Source organism: Podarcis muralis, chromosome 6 (assembly GCF_964188315.1).
Source record: "Podarcis muralis chromosome 6, rPodMur119.hap1.1, whole genome shotgun sequence".
Classification (NCBI taxonomy): domain Eukaryota; kingdom Metazoa; phylum Chordata; class Lepidosauria; order Squamata; family Lacertidae; genus Podarcis; species Podarcis muralis.
Genome location: NC_135660.1, coordinates 5,553,137 through 5,568,627, shown reverse-complemented (window position 1 = coordinate 5,568,627; position 15,491 = coordinate 5,553,137). Strand labels below are relative to the sequence as shown.

At 48.8% G+C, this 15,491-nt stretch overlaps 1 protein-coding gene across 1 annotated transcript; it reads right to left on the bottom strand.

Annotated features, from left to right (window-relative positions):
• Positions 1–2,593: 2,593 nt before the first annotated feature.
• On the bottom strand, positions 2,594–15,459 carry LOC114598099 (phospholipid scramblase family member 5-like). Its single transcript, XM_028731781.2, has 7 exons — positions 14,426–15,459; positions 12,853–12,936; positions 11,136–11,328; positions 9,623–9,734; positions 7,574–7,676; positions 4,536–4,594; positions 2,594–3,964 (listed from the first exon to the last, which is right to left on the bottom strand). Exons 1-7 carry the CDS (start codon positions 14,862–14,864, stop codon positions 3,938–3,940), a joined length of 1,017 nt encoding a protein of 338 aa, XP_028587614.2. The 5' UTR covers positions 14,865–15,459; the 3' UTR covers positions 2,594–3,937.
• Between the last annotated feature and the right edge of the window lie 32 nt (positions 15,460–15,491).

The window sequence follows — 15,491 nt, the reverse complement described above, 5'->3', positions numbered from 1 at the left end:
ATCAGTCAAACATGACAGGTGTTTAAGGTCTCTTGGCCATGGCAGTGCAATAGAACAGGAGCAAGAATTCAAGGGTTATTAAGAAAACAGACCAGGGACAATCAGCAAGCACCTCTTCTGGTTCTGCTAGCTTGGAAACCAGGGCTACGTATGACACCTGTCACTGAGCTATTATTGGAAAGCGGTGTCCGTGGGGCGAAGCCGCTCTGGCAGCTTCCAACAAATAGTGAAACCACAATAAATGGGGATATTTGGTGGGGGGCGGACCTCAGAGACCACAAGGAAAAGACACGGCATCATTATCATAGCTCAGGACCTATGGGAGTCGGGGTTTTTTTTATTTTTTAGGGTGGCAGAAAACAACTCCACAGTCCTCACAGTGGGGACATTTATGGGAGGGGTCTTTAAAAAAATGAGGAATTTTCAGAAGGGAGTGCTGGAGAGGCTGCCTGTGGTTTAGCAGCTCCTTTAACAGAGGTGCATTTTGTCTTTGCAGAGAAGAGGGCACTGTTTTCTCTTTATTTTTGTGGTGTGGGGCCTCCTCTCCTCTGAATGTTGACATGACCTAGAATCTTGGTGTGTCTTCATTCAGCCCTGGTGTGTTTCTCTCTTTCCACTTCGCCCTTCCTAAGAAGAGGCCGCTGGATCAATCCAGCACCCTGTTCTCGCAGGGGCCGGCCAGATAACGTGCAAGCAGGACGTGAGAACGCAACAGCCCTCTCCTCTCCTGTGGCTTCCAGCAAATGGCGTTCAGACGCATTGCTGCCTCCGACCATCAGGGTCGGTTCCTCCTCTGGCCCAGGCCCCCCTGTTCTCTTCCCACGGGGCAATCTGCATTCCTAGGCGCACATCGCATCCCATCTAGACGCGGCTTGTGGTTTTCCTGCTACTTACGGGATCATGAGTCGGCACAGCCGCCGCATTTCGACATTTATTATTCAGATAAACACGCGACCCCTGCCGCTTCCGATATTGGTTACAGGAGTGGGATTTGATTTCCATCCTAATAGCACTTGGGCGCAGTAAGCCAGCAAAATACCCACGGAAGGGGAGCTTAAGCCGCCAGATGCCGCTTCCTGCCCACCATGTTGCCTTAATTGTTCTGCAAATGATGGCACTTAAGGATTTAGTCTCGCTCGAGGTCCCAGCTGTGTGCCAAAGAAGTTGCTGTTGCTTCGTCTGCTCGTGAGCTCCGCTTTAAGAGACGAGGCCTGCTGTTCAATCTGAAAACGCAGACTCCCTCCAGCGCCTACCATGACAATATGGGGTTCAGAGGTGTCTCTCTCTCTCTCTGCTCACCCTCTGGTTTCCATTCAGAACCGCTTTAATAATTTGCTGCCTCTTTGTTTTGATTTTTTAAGCAGCACTGAAGTATGTTTGGTGGTGGTTCCTCCCATCTGTAACAAAGCTGGAACGCAAGCCACCCTGGAGTGAAAATGGGCCCCTGGTGATGGATCAGTCGGCTGGCGACTTTGGGGAGGAGGCGCAGCTTGATGGCAGAGCACATGTTTGGCATGCAGAAGGTCCTCCTGGGCCCAGTTGTCACTGGGGAGGGCAGCCTCTGCCCGACCTGTACCACTTCAGGCTGCTGGTGCAGGTTCACACAATCGCGTGTTCATACAACATCATCTCTGCCCATTACAATGTAAACCTAGATGTTGGAGAGAAGAGCTCTAGCCTAGCTTCCCCCTGACATCTCAGCTTTCTTTGTGCCGGGTCATTTTTATATGGGAGGAGCATTCAGCCATGCAAGTCCCCACTGGTAGTCTGAAGCAGTACAGCTTGGCTGTCTCGATGCCAAGCGGGCCCAAGTTGGGCACCTCCTGTTGCTGCATCTTGGGGATAGGAAAGGGCCTCCGTCTAAAACTCAGGAGAGTGCATAACTTTCAACACTCGGTATCCTCAGAGAGCAGCAGCCAAGGACCAAATGCACCTTTTAAAAATCCCACTTCTAACGCCAGCCCTGAGTTCCATGCCGTCCCCCATGCAGGTAGCTAACTTCCAAAGCATTTTCTGGGGGTGAAATCCTAAACTCTATGAATGTTTATTTTTCCTTTGATGAGGCTCACTGCTGTTTTTTAACCTCCTTGTCTCTTAAACCTAGCAAAGCTCCTGGTGCAGACAATATTTCACCCGAGCTTCTTAAGGCCAATGTTGATTGGTAGGCCCCAGTGCTTGCTGCCTTGTTCACCAGCATAGATCAATCGGCTACCATCCCAGAGGATTGGGGGCTAGTAATCATCATCCCAATATACGATTATTTTTCTTTTGAGGAGGCTCACTGCCGTTTTTAACCTCCGTGCTGCTACCACAAACAAACTTCTTATTCCTACATCATCTTCCTCGATTAGTCAAGGGAAATTCCAGGCAGTCGGAGGTCAGGCGGCGAATGAGGTTATATGATGACACCACACAGCAAAGCATATCTCGCTACCTGGTGATGTCATGGGGGTTATGCCATGATGCTGCCTAGCCACCCAGATTTGGTTATGAGCTGACACTGCCACGAGCAAAGTCAGTTCTTTGAGGAAGCATCACTTTCTGTCTGAGTGGACACTTTCACCAAACAAACTCATCAGCAAGTTTCATCAAAAAGGTTTGCAGCATAATCCTCACATGCTGTGCATTTAAATTTATTAGCCGCATCCTAATAAAGATTCTCTAGGGGCAATGTACAAGTTACATAAAGCAGCTTTCAAAACTACAAAACTCCCACTAGAAGCTGAAGACTGAAGCAAGTATCCAGCACAAATTATTTTACGCAACAAAAGCTACCATGAAAAAGTTTTTAAAAGCCACCCAACTATCCTCAAATAGCAGATGCCATGCTAAACATTATTTTAATTACAACTTATAGGCCATTTATATTGCAAATTGGCTTCTAAGGAGCTCCAGAAGGAAGTTCAGTAGTTATCCTTGGTGCCAAAAGCCTGAGAACATGGGGACTGCAAATTGCTGAATTCTGGCCTCATGGCTCTTGATCCACCTTTCCTGGTCTCTGCGAGGAATCTTGTTTTCAAGGAGCCGAATGCAATGGCGGCTCATGCTGCCCATTGAGGCTAGTAGGATGGATGGCAGGGAGCCCAACAGCAGGTGGCGCCAAAGCCAAGAACAGGCAGAGCCAACTCATTCCAGTTTTGTCCCCTTGCTTCTCTCCCTCCCTGCTGAACTCTACAAGGGCAATTCTGAGACGGGAAGAAAGGCAGTGCCCCCACTCCCTGGACTGGTTGAATAGCAAGGTAAACGGGGAGTTGGGGCCGAGTGAGGGCAAACGGGTTCATTGGGCACTGCCCCATTCTCTCTCATGAACCAGCAGCCTCCACTGGCATCAAGTCATAGTATTGCAGAATTGAAAAGGGCCCAAGGCCCATTTATTCCAGCCCACCGCAAAGCAGGAATTGCAGCTAAAGAATTGCAGATCACCACCTGGGATGCACAAGGCTGGAGCACAAGCCTCTAAATGTCAGGGTTGTGGGTTCGAGCCCCACCTTGGGCAAAAGATTCCCACGCTGCAGGGGGGTTGGACTAGATGACCCTTGGGTTCCCTTCCAACTTGACAATTCTATAATTCCATGGCCATCCTCTGCATAAGGAGAAGGTGGGGGACGAATGTCCTCGCCCCAAAGTGAAACAGGGTGCCTCTGTGACCGGGCTGCCAACTTTTTTCTCTCTGCACTGGCTCTTGGGCCTTTCACAACTGCCTGACACACAGATCTTTAGTAGGTGAGGCTTCCTCTTGTAGCGTCTCCTGTTGGATGCCTGGATCCCAGGCAGCTGTGAAAGGTGCAGGCATTTCAGTACAAAGTTCGCACCCCCTTCTTAGTCGGAGGCACTGTGGGAGCTTCTCCACGGCAAGACGTTACAATTGGGAGTAGTCTGGGTTCAGAACGGGGTTGAGCCACAAAAGTTCCTTTCCGTCTTCTCTTAGCGCCGCCCGTCAGCTCACTTCAAAGAACATGAAGTTCTGGGACACAAAACACAAAAAGGAGGTTGCAGTCTTCTTTTTCGTCATAAACCGAGAGGCATGAGCTAGAGTAACATAAATGGGCATACACATTTCATTGGGGAAGGGTGACCAGCTTGGGTCCAGTTCTCAGGGGAAAAGGGAAAGCGAGTCAGTGCAAAAAAGGTGCCAAGCTGTTCTTGACTCTGATTGTGCATCTGTGGCTGCAAAAGGCAGCCAGCAGAGGGCGCTATGAGCCTGTTATGCAGGATGGGTCAGGGAAGATACATACCCATAGCCAATATTTGGCTGACGATGCAGGAGTTTCTTCCCTGTTGTTAGGAAAGGGGTTTAAAGGAATAAATTTGGGGGGAAAGCCAGTATCATAACACTGTTGAATCCAGACTAGAGAACCTCAGTCCCAGGGTCTCTAGATGCTGCCCTCTAGTCTTCTCCACCTGGCTCTTAGAAGTCTCTGGGGGGGGCCACACTCCTCACTGACTCTGCTTTGCCCCCCAAGTGTTTTTGCCTGGCTGGGATACTGACTCACCGAGGACACACAGTGGCAACGATCCGCAGCTTCACCACTTACCAGCAGGAATGCTGCAGCCAGGAGCAAAGCCCTCTCCTCAGTGCTCAGGTCTGCTGCAACTGCCGGAAAGAGAACTGGGTATTATTCACAAGAGGACAGAATATTGCCACACCAAGGACACTTCCCTGCTCACTCCTGGGATGGGGTTGCTAAGGCCAACTTTTGTTTTCCAATAGCTTTGACCATGCGCAGATGGCCTGACCCCTGAGAAGCGGGGGGGGGGGGGGATCTTTTTCAAGAGTGGGGTGAAGTTAAAGGTAGAAGTTATCTCTGAGCATGCACAAAGAGCCTTTCTTCTGAAGAGGGAGCCTGCATTGAGCTAGATCTAATGTTTTCAAAGTGTGAAATTGGTCTCGCTGTGTTGTGGAATGGGTCGGTTCTAAGCACTGGGAAGAGAAACCTCTCTTCCAACTTCCAACATTTGTGTTTTGTTGGGTTCAAGAGATGCCATTCTCTCCTTTTTTATCAGTGCAAGGCTAGGAATCAAGCGCTCCCATTTCCATACTGATTGACAATATGGAGGCTTCTACATTTTCCTAGAGTTGCACACCTTCTCCCGGTCTAGTAGAAATTTAGAGCTCTCTTCTGCCACTTTCACAGTCACTCCTGTGCATGTTTTTTCCCCCATAAGGAAATCACCTAGAGCTCAGACGACTTTCTCCCTTGGAGGTTAAAGCCTGCAGCCAAATCCTATCTAGTGAAGGCCGGTTCTCAGTTTCTCTGTTCCCCAGTCTTAAGTTACATTTGCCAAATTTCCAAATCAGTCTCCATTATTTTTTAAAATCCTCATTAAACCCCACCAGCAAAACTCTCCTAATGTATATAAGTTCCTATGCAATTTCCCCCAATGTATACATTCTGCATAGCCATTTCTCCCAATATAGCACATTTTAAATGTTATCTTCACCAATGTATGCATTCTGTGCACACCCTATGCGTCTTGGTACGCATTACTTGGCCAGAGGAACTCATTGTGAAATTCAGACAAGTGTGCATGTCGAAAGACAGCCCTGTTTTGTTGTTGAAGCTTGTGTGTTGTTTCTGGAAGTGCGAATTAGGACGGTTCACCCTTACAAGCAGAAGCGAAATTGAATATCTCCTGTCCTTTGCCCAAGAGGAGTAAGTGTCCCTGAGCTCCGCGAAGCTGCCTTCTGAGTGCTGCAGCATAAATGAAGAACGCTCAAAGCCCAGCAAAAGGCATTTGGATGACAAAGAGCGAGTGGACATGCATCAAAGGATTGACGGATAAGAGCTGGGAATGTTTCTCCTGCTATTGGAATGGAATACCCATCAGAGTCCGAGAAAGGCAACATCCTTCAAAGCTAAGAGCTGGGCTAGAGGAACTTGCTGGAGTCAGTTTTGCCGCTTAGATAACAGGAGAAATCTGTCGCAGAGGCAGAAAACTGTGAGGTGGCTGGATCATAGAAACTGTAGAGTTGGAAGGGACCCCGAGGGTCATCTAGTCCAACCTCCTGCAATGCAAGAATCTTTTGCCTAACCTGGGGCTCGAACCCACAACCCTGACATTTAAGAGTCTCATGCTCTGTTGGCTGGGCACCTCAGAATGTGGGGGTTCTCTCTGGGGAGCTGGTGCAGGCATAAACTGCCCGCTTGCTTGCTACTGAGCTCCACTGAATAAGGGGTTTACAGTGGTGCCCCGCAAGACGAATGCCTCGCAAGACGAAAAACTCGCTAGACGAAAGGGTTTTCCGTTTTTTGAGTCGTTCCGCAAGACGAATTTCCCTATGGGCTTGCTTCGAAAGACGAAACGTCTTGCGAGTTCTTGCGAGTTTGTTTCCTTTTTCTTAAAGCCGTTAAGCCGTTAATAGCCGCTAAGCCGTTAATAGCTGCTAAGCCGCTAAGCCGCTAATAGCCGTGCTTCGCAAGACGAAAAAAACCGCAAGACGAAGAGACTCGCGGAATGGATTAATTTCGTCTTGCGAGGCACCACTGTACTTCTATGTAGAGGGGAGGGAATCCGACAGGTGAACACTTTCTGAATCAATATGCCAACTGAAACACCGCCATTTGCACTACTCCGAATTTTGCAGTACAGTTCTCCAGCCAAGCGTTGTGTATAAAGACATAAAGCGTGCATTAAAACACATATTAGTGGAAACAGGCATGCAAAAATGCCTTGCCTAAGGGCACCCCCTAAATTTGTTGTGGGGTGCCCCCCCCAAAGATGTTGATTTGGGGATTACATGAGGGACACAGGGCCAGAGGAGAGGTGGGAAAATCCTCTGCACAAGGAGGCTTTGCAGGCACAGCTAATCATCAGCACCCACAAGGTCCATTTGAACAAGCCCCACCCTCACTTGCCTCCCCCCAGGTGTCGGATGTCACGTGTAGGGCGGGTGGGCATAGCCTCCCTGAATCAGCCTCATGGTCCAGATGGAGAGGTCTGGCTTGCCTGATTATGCCCAGCGGGTGGCGCTATGGGTTAAACCACTGAGCCTAGGGCTTGCCGATCAGCGGTTCGAATCCCCGTGACAGGGTGAGCTCCCGTTGCTCAGTCCCTGCTCCTGCCCACCTAGCAGTTTGAAAGCACGTCAAAGTGCAAGTAGATAAATAGGTACCGCTCTGGCAGGAAGGTAAACGGCGTTTCCGTGCGCTGCTCTGGTTCGCCAGAAGCGGCTTAGTCATGCTGGCCACATGACCCGGAAGCTGTACGCCGGCTCCCTCGGCCAGTAAAGCGCCGCAACCCCAGAGTTGGCCACAACTGGACCTAATGGTCAGGGGTCCCTTTACCTTTACCCCATCTCTGCCCTACAAAGTTCCCTCCAGTGTTTTGTTTCTGTGATACGTGCATCAGAGGTAAGAAGTGTTCACCCTTCTTCTCTCCCCTCTCCTCGCCACATTAGCATGCTAACAACATTTTAGAGGCACCCTGAGCACTTCTGCAAATGCTAAACTAAGGACTCTGATTTTTTAAAGGATATTAGCATAATATAGGTAGACAGCAAGTAGATGTCGCAGCTGACAATCAGGTCACAATGTTTTGTGCTCTGCCCAAAAGAGGACGGGAATTCTCCTACCCAAGTCCACTCCAAAGGACTCATGATCCATGTTGCGTTCCTCCTTGAATCCCGGCCACTTCTTCCAAATAGTGGCTACTACGCTGTCAGTGGAGGAGAGGACCTGGAGGAGCAAAGGTCATGCTCAATTATCAACATGGAAGAAGCTTTCCTTGAACGCTGCGCTGAGCTGGGAGCCAAGACACTTTGCTACCTGAGGCAGAGAACAAGATGCCTCAGATGGCTGCTGACCCTCACATCGGCAATGGTAGTGGGAGAAAGTCCTCCACACCTGATGGAAGCAGGCTAGCTTTCAAAGCTCTGGAAAGACTGCTCTGTCTTCCAAAAACTCAGTGCCACTGCCCATTATGTACCGCCTGAGACAGATGCCCGACCTTGCCAAACGGTAGGGCCGGACCTACAGGAAACCATCTCCCCACAATGATGTCATTGTGAGCAAGCACCCTGGGCTCTCCCTTCTTGAGACAAGGGTGCTCCAGCCGGGCTTTCATCGAAGGAGCAAGTCAAGGGTGTGGAGCTAACTTTGAAAGGCGTCAACAGCCCATGGCAAGATCACAGGGCTCTTGAATTGAAGTGACACTCTGTCATCCATGGGTGAATGATCACATCAAGTCAGCAGAGCTGTGGTGATGATGAAGTGTCATTGGGAAGATAATGAGAGCGAATGGAGTGTTCCCTGCCCTTGCTTTCAGGCAGCCTTCGCCAACCTGGTGCCCTCCAGATGTTTTGGACTACAACATCTGGCGGGCACCGGGTTGGCAAAGGTTGATGTGGTGGCTTATTTCCAACAGCACCGCTGGGACTTGGATGAGTGGAAGGGGCCTTCTCAGGGCCGGATTAACACCCTTATAAGCACTGAAAGGATTCTGGTGCCCCCATATACAGTTGTACCTCGCAAGACGAATGTCTCGCAAGACAAAAAACTCGCTAGACGAAAGGTTTTTCCGTTTTCGATTTGCCTCGCAAGACGAATTTCCCCTATGGGCTTGCTTCGCAAGACGAAAACGTCTCGCGACTTTGTTTTCTTTGTCTAAAAACAAAGACATGTTTTGTTTATAAAGTTAATTTATTTTCCCTTCAATTTTTGAACTGCTCTTTACAGTATGTGTGACTTTAAAGAGCAGTTAATAAACTGTTGTTGTACCAAATTTGGCTTTGTTTGGACTTTTTTTGACCATAGGAACGCATTAATTGATTTTCAATGCATTCCTATGGGATTTCGTGCTTCGCAAGACGAAAAATTCGCTAGACGACAAAAATTGCGGAACGAATTAATTTCGTCTTGCGGGGCACCACTGTATATCAAATTCAAAATATGATTCAAAATATGAACCATAATAAACTGTATAATAATTTTCTACTTTTTGAAACAAAACGAAACCTGCCGTAAGATGGAAGATATTGTTTATGTCTGTATACTTTGTACATGAAAAAAATTCTCCTACTTTTTGTAATTGTGAAGTTCTTTGACCTGATCCTTAAAACTAACCTAATGTCACACATCTGTTTCTATGCTTAGTAGAGATAAGGCACCCAGCCTGCCTTGTGGCACAGCTGTTCTGTTAGGATTTTTAATATACTTCAGCTAAGAAAACGAACACTCAGCTGAGCAATTTGTGACCATTAACGTTAAAAAATGTATGAAAGCAAACGTCTACATTTGGAAAGGCATACTCAATATTGTCTTTTACAATTACTTTATAAAGTTCAGCATGGCTGAATCTTGTTTTTACACGTACATATAATTAATCTCTATTATTACTATTTTATTATTGTGTGTGTGTGTGTGTGTGTGTGTGTGTGTGTGTGTGTGTGTGTGTAATTTATTATGGGATCCTTTATTGTGGAACCTGGTTCAGCTGCACCCTGTGGCCCATGGTAAATTTCTGTGATGATGATGATGATGATGATGATGATGATTTCCATCCCTGGGCCGCCACCTTCCGCCCTGGAAGGAGTGTTGATCTCTCTGACAAAGCAAAACTTACTTTCCCCTTCTGAGATGCCTTGTTTCCCATCTGTCATGGGCCCCTCGACCTCTTTCCCTACCTGGAACTCCTGTTCGGAGAAGCACCGTCTAGGAATGCAGGAGCCATAGATCTTCATGGTGGCAAAACCACAGGCATCACTGACTTCCAGGAAATGGGAGAAGGTGCCGCACCTAAGCACATCAGCGGGTGAGTCTTGGGGGAGGCACAGAGACAGTAGAGGGGAGCAGCTGTGGGGTGGGGATTGGGATAAATCTCCAAGCCAACAGGATAGAGGAAGCCCACCCACCTCCAACAGGGGGTCAGTTCATACTGCTTTGTTCAAATGTCGACGATAACACAGACCTGGGGAACTGAGATTGGCCTTGTCTACAAGGTCCACCCTTTCAGGTCCATAGCCACACCCCAAGACATTTCATTTCATTGGTATATTTTGATAATTTATATCCTGCTTAATTTACAGTGGTCTCTAAGACCCAGTGCAGTGGAACCTCGGTTTTCGAGCATCTTGGAAGCCAAACGTTTTGGTTTTCGAGCGCCAAATACCCGAAGTAATTGCTTCCCTTTTCAAACGTGCCTCAGAAGTCAAACAGTTTCCGCTGCGTGCTTTTCTATTTTCTCAATGGATTTTGCCGACTGCCCATTGTGCCTTGGTTTTCGAACGTTTCGGAAGTCGAACGGTCTTCCGGAATGCATTACATTCGAAAACCCAGGTTCCACTGTGGAATAAAAGAGTTAGAATGATTAAAATTAGAATTCCGTCAAAAGCCTGCTGGAATAAATAGTCTTCAGCGATGCCTGAAGTTCAAAATGGAGGAGTCTTGTCAGCATAGGAGTCAACTCATAGGGGTCGTGGAGGCATAATAAAATATTTGAGGGGGCCGGACCCCAAGAAAGCTGATGGGCATTCCCATTCAAATAGTGCGTATGCATTGCATCCTGTGATTGAGGGCAGGGCTTATTTGGGCCCCTGCAATATTTTATTCAAGTTAGCACCCCTGCCTCTCAGAAATCAACTGGAAGGGAAGTCCACAAAACTGGACCCACAATAGCAAATGCAAATCTCCTTATCCGAGCCATGGGGGACCCCTAACATTGAATCACCTGTAAACCTCAGGAGATCAATAAAGAACATAAGAGATCAGGCGGTCCCCAAAGAATCCAGGAACTCAGTTGTCCAGGGCCTTGAATCTCACCTGCTGGCGTACGGGCAGCCAGTGCAAGCTTTTGAGCACCGGGTTAATGTGCTGGAATGGTTTGTCCCCATCAACAGTCCAGATGCAGAGTTTTGCTCCAGCTGGAGCTTCCGGATCAGGCCCAAGGATCAGGCCCTGCATTTTCAAATCAGAGCAGAGCCACCAGATATTGTTGGACTCACCCTGATCCAGATGGGACAGTAATCAAGGATGATGGGAGAACAGGGCTGCCTTAAAAGTTAGGCTCGGGGTATGTAAAAGCCGAGAATATTTGGGCATCTCATGCATGTTCCAATGGCAATGGAGAACCGCTCACCTCTGTACCCTCCCGCCGTCCTTGTCTGAACTGGCTGCACACAGACACACAGACACACACACCTCTGGCGCACGGTGCCGATAAGCTGGTTATCGCCGGTGAAAGCCACCATCTCCATCTGGCAGCAACGGAGACAGCTGAGGCCCAGTCGGAAAGGTCTGCAGAACCACAGGACGACGTGGCCTTCCTCATCTTGGAGGCAAAGGTGGCAGGGGCGGGCAGGGCCACACAGGTGAAAGCAGCAGTTGTTGCATTCTTAGAGGGAAGGAGAGAGGTGCACGGTCACGGCTTAGGCATGGAACCTATTTCCCTCCTGCCCCAAAGGGGGTGCTGTTCTGCAGGGACTGCTATGTGTTGGGCAAGAGAGGCTGGTTGCCTTTTCAGCTGATGGCTCTGCCGCTGCTGCTGCTGCTGACAGAATTGTACCGATTTCTTATATGGATATCGAGACACACAAACTCTCAGGGCCACCCCTACCTGCAAACGTCTGGCTCACCTAAGACTTTGTTGTTTAGTCGTTTAGTCGTGTCCGACTCTTCGTGACCCCATGGACCAGAGCACGCCAGAGCACCTAAGACTTTACAGAACCTTTATTCCAGTGCTTAAAAAATTAAAAATGTTTCAGGGTACTCTCATTTTGACTCAAGAAAACCACCATTTTATAGCTCAAATCAGGAAAAATAAATACGGTAAATGGACCAAAGTACGAAGATTCACAAGATGTTTAGGGGTATGCGTAGCCCTACGTACCCCCAGAAAAAAGCATTGGCTTTATTCTCAGTAATGATGGGACTCATGGGAGGAGAATATTTTTACATATCTTTGTTTCTTTGTTTTTTTAATTTTTTATTTGCAGTTTTTTATGTTAACATTATTTCCATACACTCCAAACATTTTCCATATATATAATACTGGGATTATACAAAGCCCTCAGACTCCCCCCCATTCCATATTTTACCCTCTTTTCTTGCATATAATTATAATTATCCATTCTATTTCATCTCCTTATTTACTTTTACAGATCTTTGTTATTTGTAAAGGGAATATTTGTATGAACAGATACTGCACTGCAATTTGTACTTAGGTCTTTCCGGGCTCTCTCTCTCTCTCTCTCTCTCTCTTTTCTTCTCTTCTTTGTTATGTTTGCACTTTTTAACACAATCAATAAAAATATTAAATACCAGAACTGTAGTGGTTGTTGTCTGTATTTTGGCATAACATTACCGGTATTTAAGTATAATTTTTTGCAGGGTTGTTTAAAAAATAAATAAACCACTGATTAATACAGAAAGGGGTGTGTGTGTGGGATGGATTTATGAATGAACTCTTGCAAAATGGACACAGGCAATAAACAGAATGATACTAGGATTGAAGCAAATTATTATTTGTTATTACAACTACTGTTTTCTCCTGCTTGAAGAAAATGGCTTCAAGTTACAAGGAAGAAGATTCCGACTCAGACTCCGGAAGAACTTTCTGACGGTAAGAGCTGTTTGACAGTGGAACAGACTCTCCCAAGAGCTGGTGGGTTTTCCTTCCTTGGAGGTTTTTAAGCAGAGTTTGGATGGCCACCTGTCAGGGATGCTCTGGCTGAGATTCCTGCATTGCAGGGGGGTTGGACTAGATGACCCTTGGGCTCCCAACTCTGCAATTCAATGATTCTACACTGTTATCATTACTATTACTACTGCTGTTGCTGCTGCTTTGCCCGGGGGCTGAACCTCCTCTCTGTCTCTTTCTGATGTGGGAACTCCCAGAAATTCAGAGTCTGTACTTAACCTTCAGTGGCCAACAGCAGGAGTCCCCTTTCACCAGCTGCGCCTCTGATGATGTAGCTGCTTCTTTGGGAGCTGCTGACAAGTCCTGCAGCAAGAAGGGGGCACAAAGACACCGTGAAGCTGCCTTAGGCCGAGACAGACCATTGGTCCATCTAACTCAGTACTTCCTACACTGACTGGCAGCAGTTCTCCAGACTGGGCCGGAATACCGGACTAAATGGACCTTTGTCCTGATTCCACAGCCAGGTTCTTGCTCACGTTCTCGTGCTCACACAATGCGTTAGAAAAAATTAACCAGCAGTTCTGGGTCCTTGCCAGGCTTTCTGGGGGCTCTGAAGTCAGTCATTTTCAGGGTCAAGGAACCGGTCATCCTAGGCTTTGCAGGACAAATGTCCTTCTGACTTGTGGGATCACCCCCAGAGCATTTGCCGACAGAGGAAGACAACACCCCGCCCTAGTCATTTCCCTTTGGCATCCCTGCTATAATATGGTTACCAGATTTTTTTCAATGAATCTGGGGAGCCTTTTTTTTTTTTTTTAGCTGAATAGCAACAGGGAGTCAGTAGTGGGGATGGCGAGGCAAAAGACCCTGGGCCCAAGCACACATGCATATTGTATAAAGGTGCAATGCCCTTCTTTCGCACCCTGTGAAACATAAATGCGCAGAGTTTTTTTTTAAAAAAACTGGGCAACGGCACACCACACACATGCAACTCCTGAGCCTTCCCCGATCTCCTTCCCCCTTCCCCCTTTGTTTTGACAGATCAGGGGAGGCTTGGGAGTCACGGGCGGGCGGCCGTTGCCCAGGAGGGGCCAGCCTGGTAGCGCAGTTGGCTCTGGCTGGCTTCAGAAGCTGCTCGCTGCTGTGGTGCAGGAACAATGGCAGGCGCCACGGCAGCGAGCAGATCCTGAAGCCAGCCAGAGCCAACTGCGCTACCAGGCTGGCTCTGGGCTGCTGAGGCTGCTGCTTCCATGTTTCCGGGGACAGATTTGCAAATCTGGGGACATTCCAGAGACGGAATTTGTCCAGGGGCAGATTTGCAAATCCGGGGACTGTCCCCGGGAACTGGGGACGTCTAGTAACCCTATGCTATAAAGGAATGCTTAAACAGGGAAGCCGTCCTATCAGGCGGTGACCGTTAACTCTAGGCGAGGGTTCAGTTTTTCAATCTGAGGTCCATATTTCCTCTCTGGGGGCCACATGCCTGCAGTGGGCGGGGCCAGAGGCAAAAGTAGGTGGAGCAATGGGCGTGACTCTTGCCTTTGTACAGAAGGATACATTCCAGCCATGCACAAACCATAGGTTTCTACACAAACACACACACCTATCTTCACCCAGGCAAGCAAGCAATCAAGACTACATTTCAATGACCCTTTAGCTTTACCCTATTATTCTATCTCAGCCAGTTGAAAGCACTGAGACAGTAAGGGGTGTGGCTTTGGGAAGGGGTGTGACCAGGAGAGACACCCGAGGGCCAGATAGTGTGGCTGGGAGGGCCACTTGACCCACCCCCTGGGCTTCAAATCCCCCACCCCCTGCTCGAGTCTCCTTGGGCATCAGAACGGGTACTTACCGTGGCGCTCAGCCTTGGAGGTGATGCAGAGCTCTTGGGCCCCGGCCAGTAACTGCAGTCCAGGATGAGGGCCAGCCTCTCGGTGCCACGAGGGACCCAGCTCTCCTCCTTGACCCCCTCCGTAGGCTGGTGGCACCAGAGGTAAACCCAGGGCACCCTGGCACTTTGTTCTGGAGGGCGCTGTTTCATAGCACATCCAAGCCTCTGTGCTGCAGTTGTACCCCTTGATGCCCCATGTGTTGACTACCTGCAGGGGGTGCCTCTGAAGCCGTGTTGAATCTGACCCAGTAGCCGAGACGTCACTGGTGCAGCCCTGAGATGCCTCCCCAGCCAGGAGCTCTGGGCCATCGTCCCACTTCAGTGGCTTGGCCATGGATTCAATGTGTCTCTCCCGTGTCAGGTGTCCAAAGGGGGAAGGCTGGGAGTTTATCACAGACATCTCGAGGAGATGTGGGGCTCTGGAAGCAACAGCCCCGGACCAGGGAGGAGGAGGAGGCAGAAGGAAAGAAGAAACATAGACCGCAGAAACCCAGACGGTTGGCCCAGCCTAGGACGGAGACTGCCACCTCCAGCAAACCCAGCCTCTAATCTCCATCCCCATTCCTCCTAGTGTTCCCATGCCAACTACCCGGATCTGCCCTGTTGTGCGGGGACAATGGCGTCACTGGAGCGCAGAAGGGCATATGCATCAGATGAGGAGGTCAGCTAGCAGAGGGCATGAACGGCAAAAGGAAACTTTCCAGAGGTAGGGACAGCACCGGATTTGGGCAGTGTGGGCGGTTCCACCACACAGGCTAGTGTGCCAAGGGTACTCAAAATCGGGAAGATCCATAACTCAGAAGATCTGTTTTGAGGCACCACATTTTGGCCTCGCACAGGGCGCCGTATTATGAAAGATTACCAAATTCCGCCCCGGCAGGGAGATCATAGAATTGTAGAGCTGTAAGGGACCCTGGGGGTCATCTAGTCCAACCCTCTGAAATGCAGGGATCCCAGCTAAAGCCTCCCTGGTAGGTGGCCACCCAACCTCTCTTTAAAAACCACAAATGAAGGAGAGTCCACCACC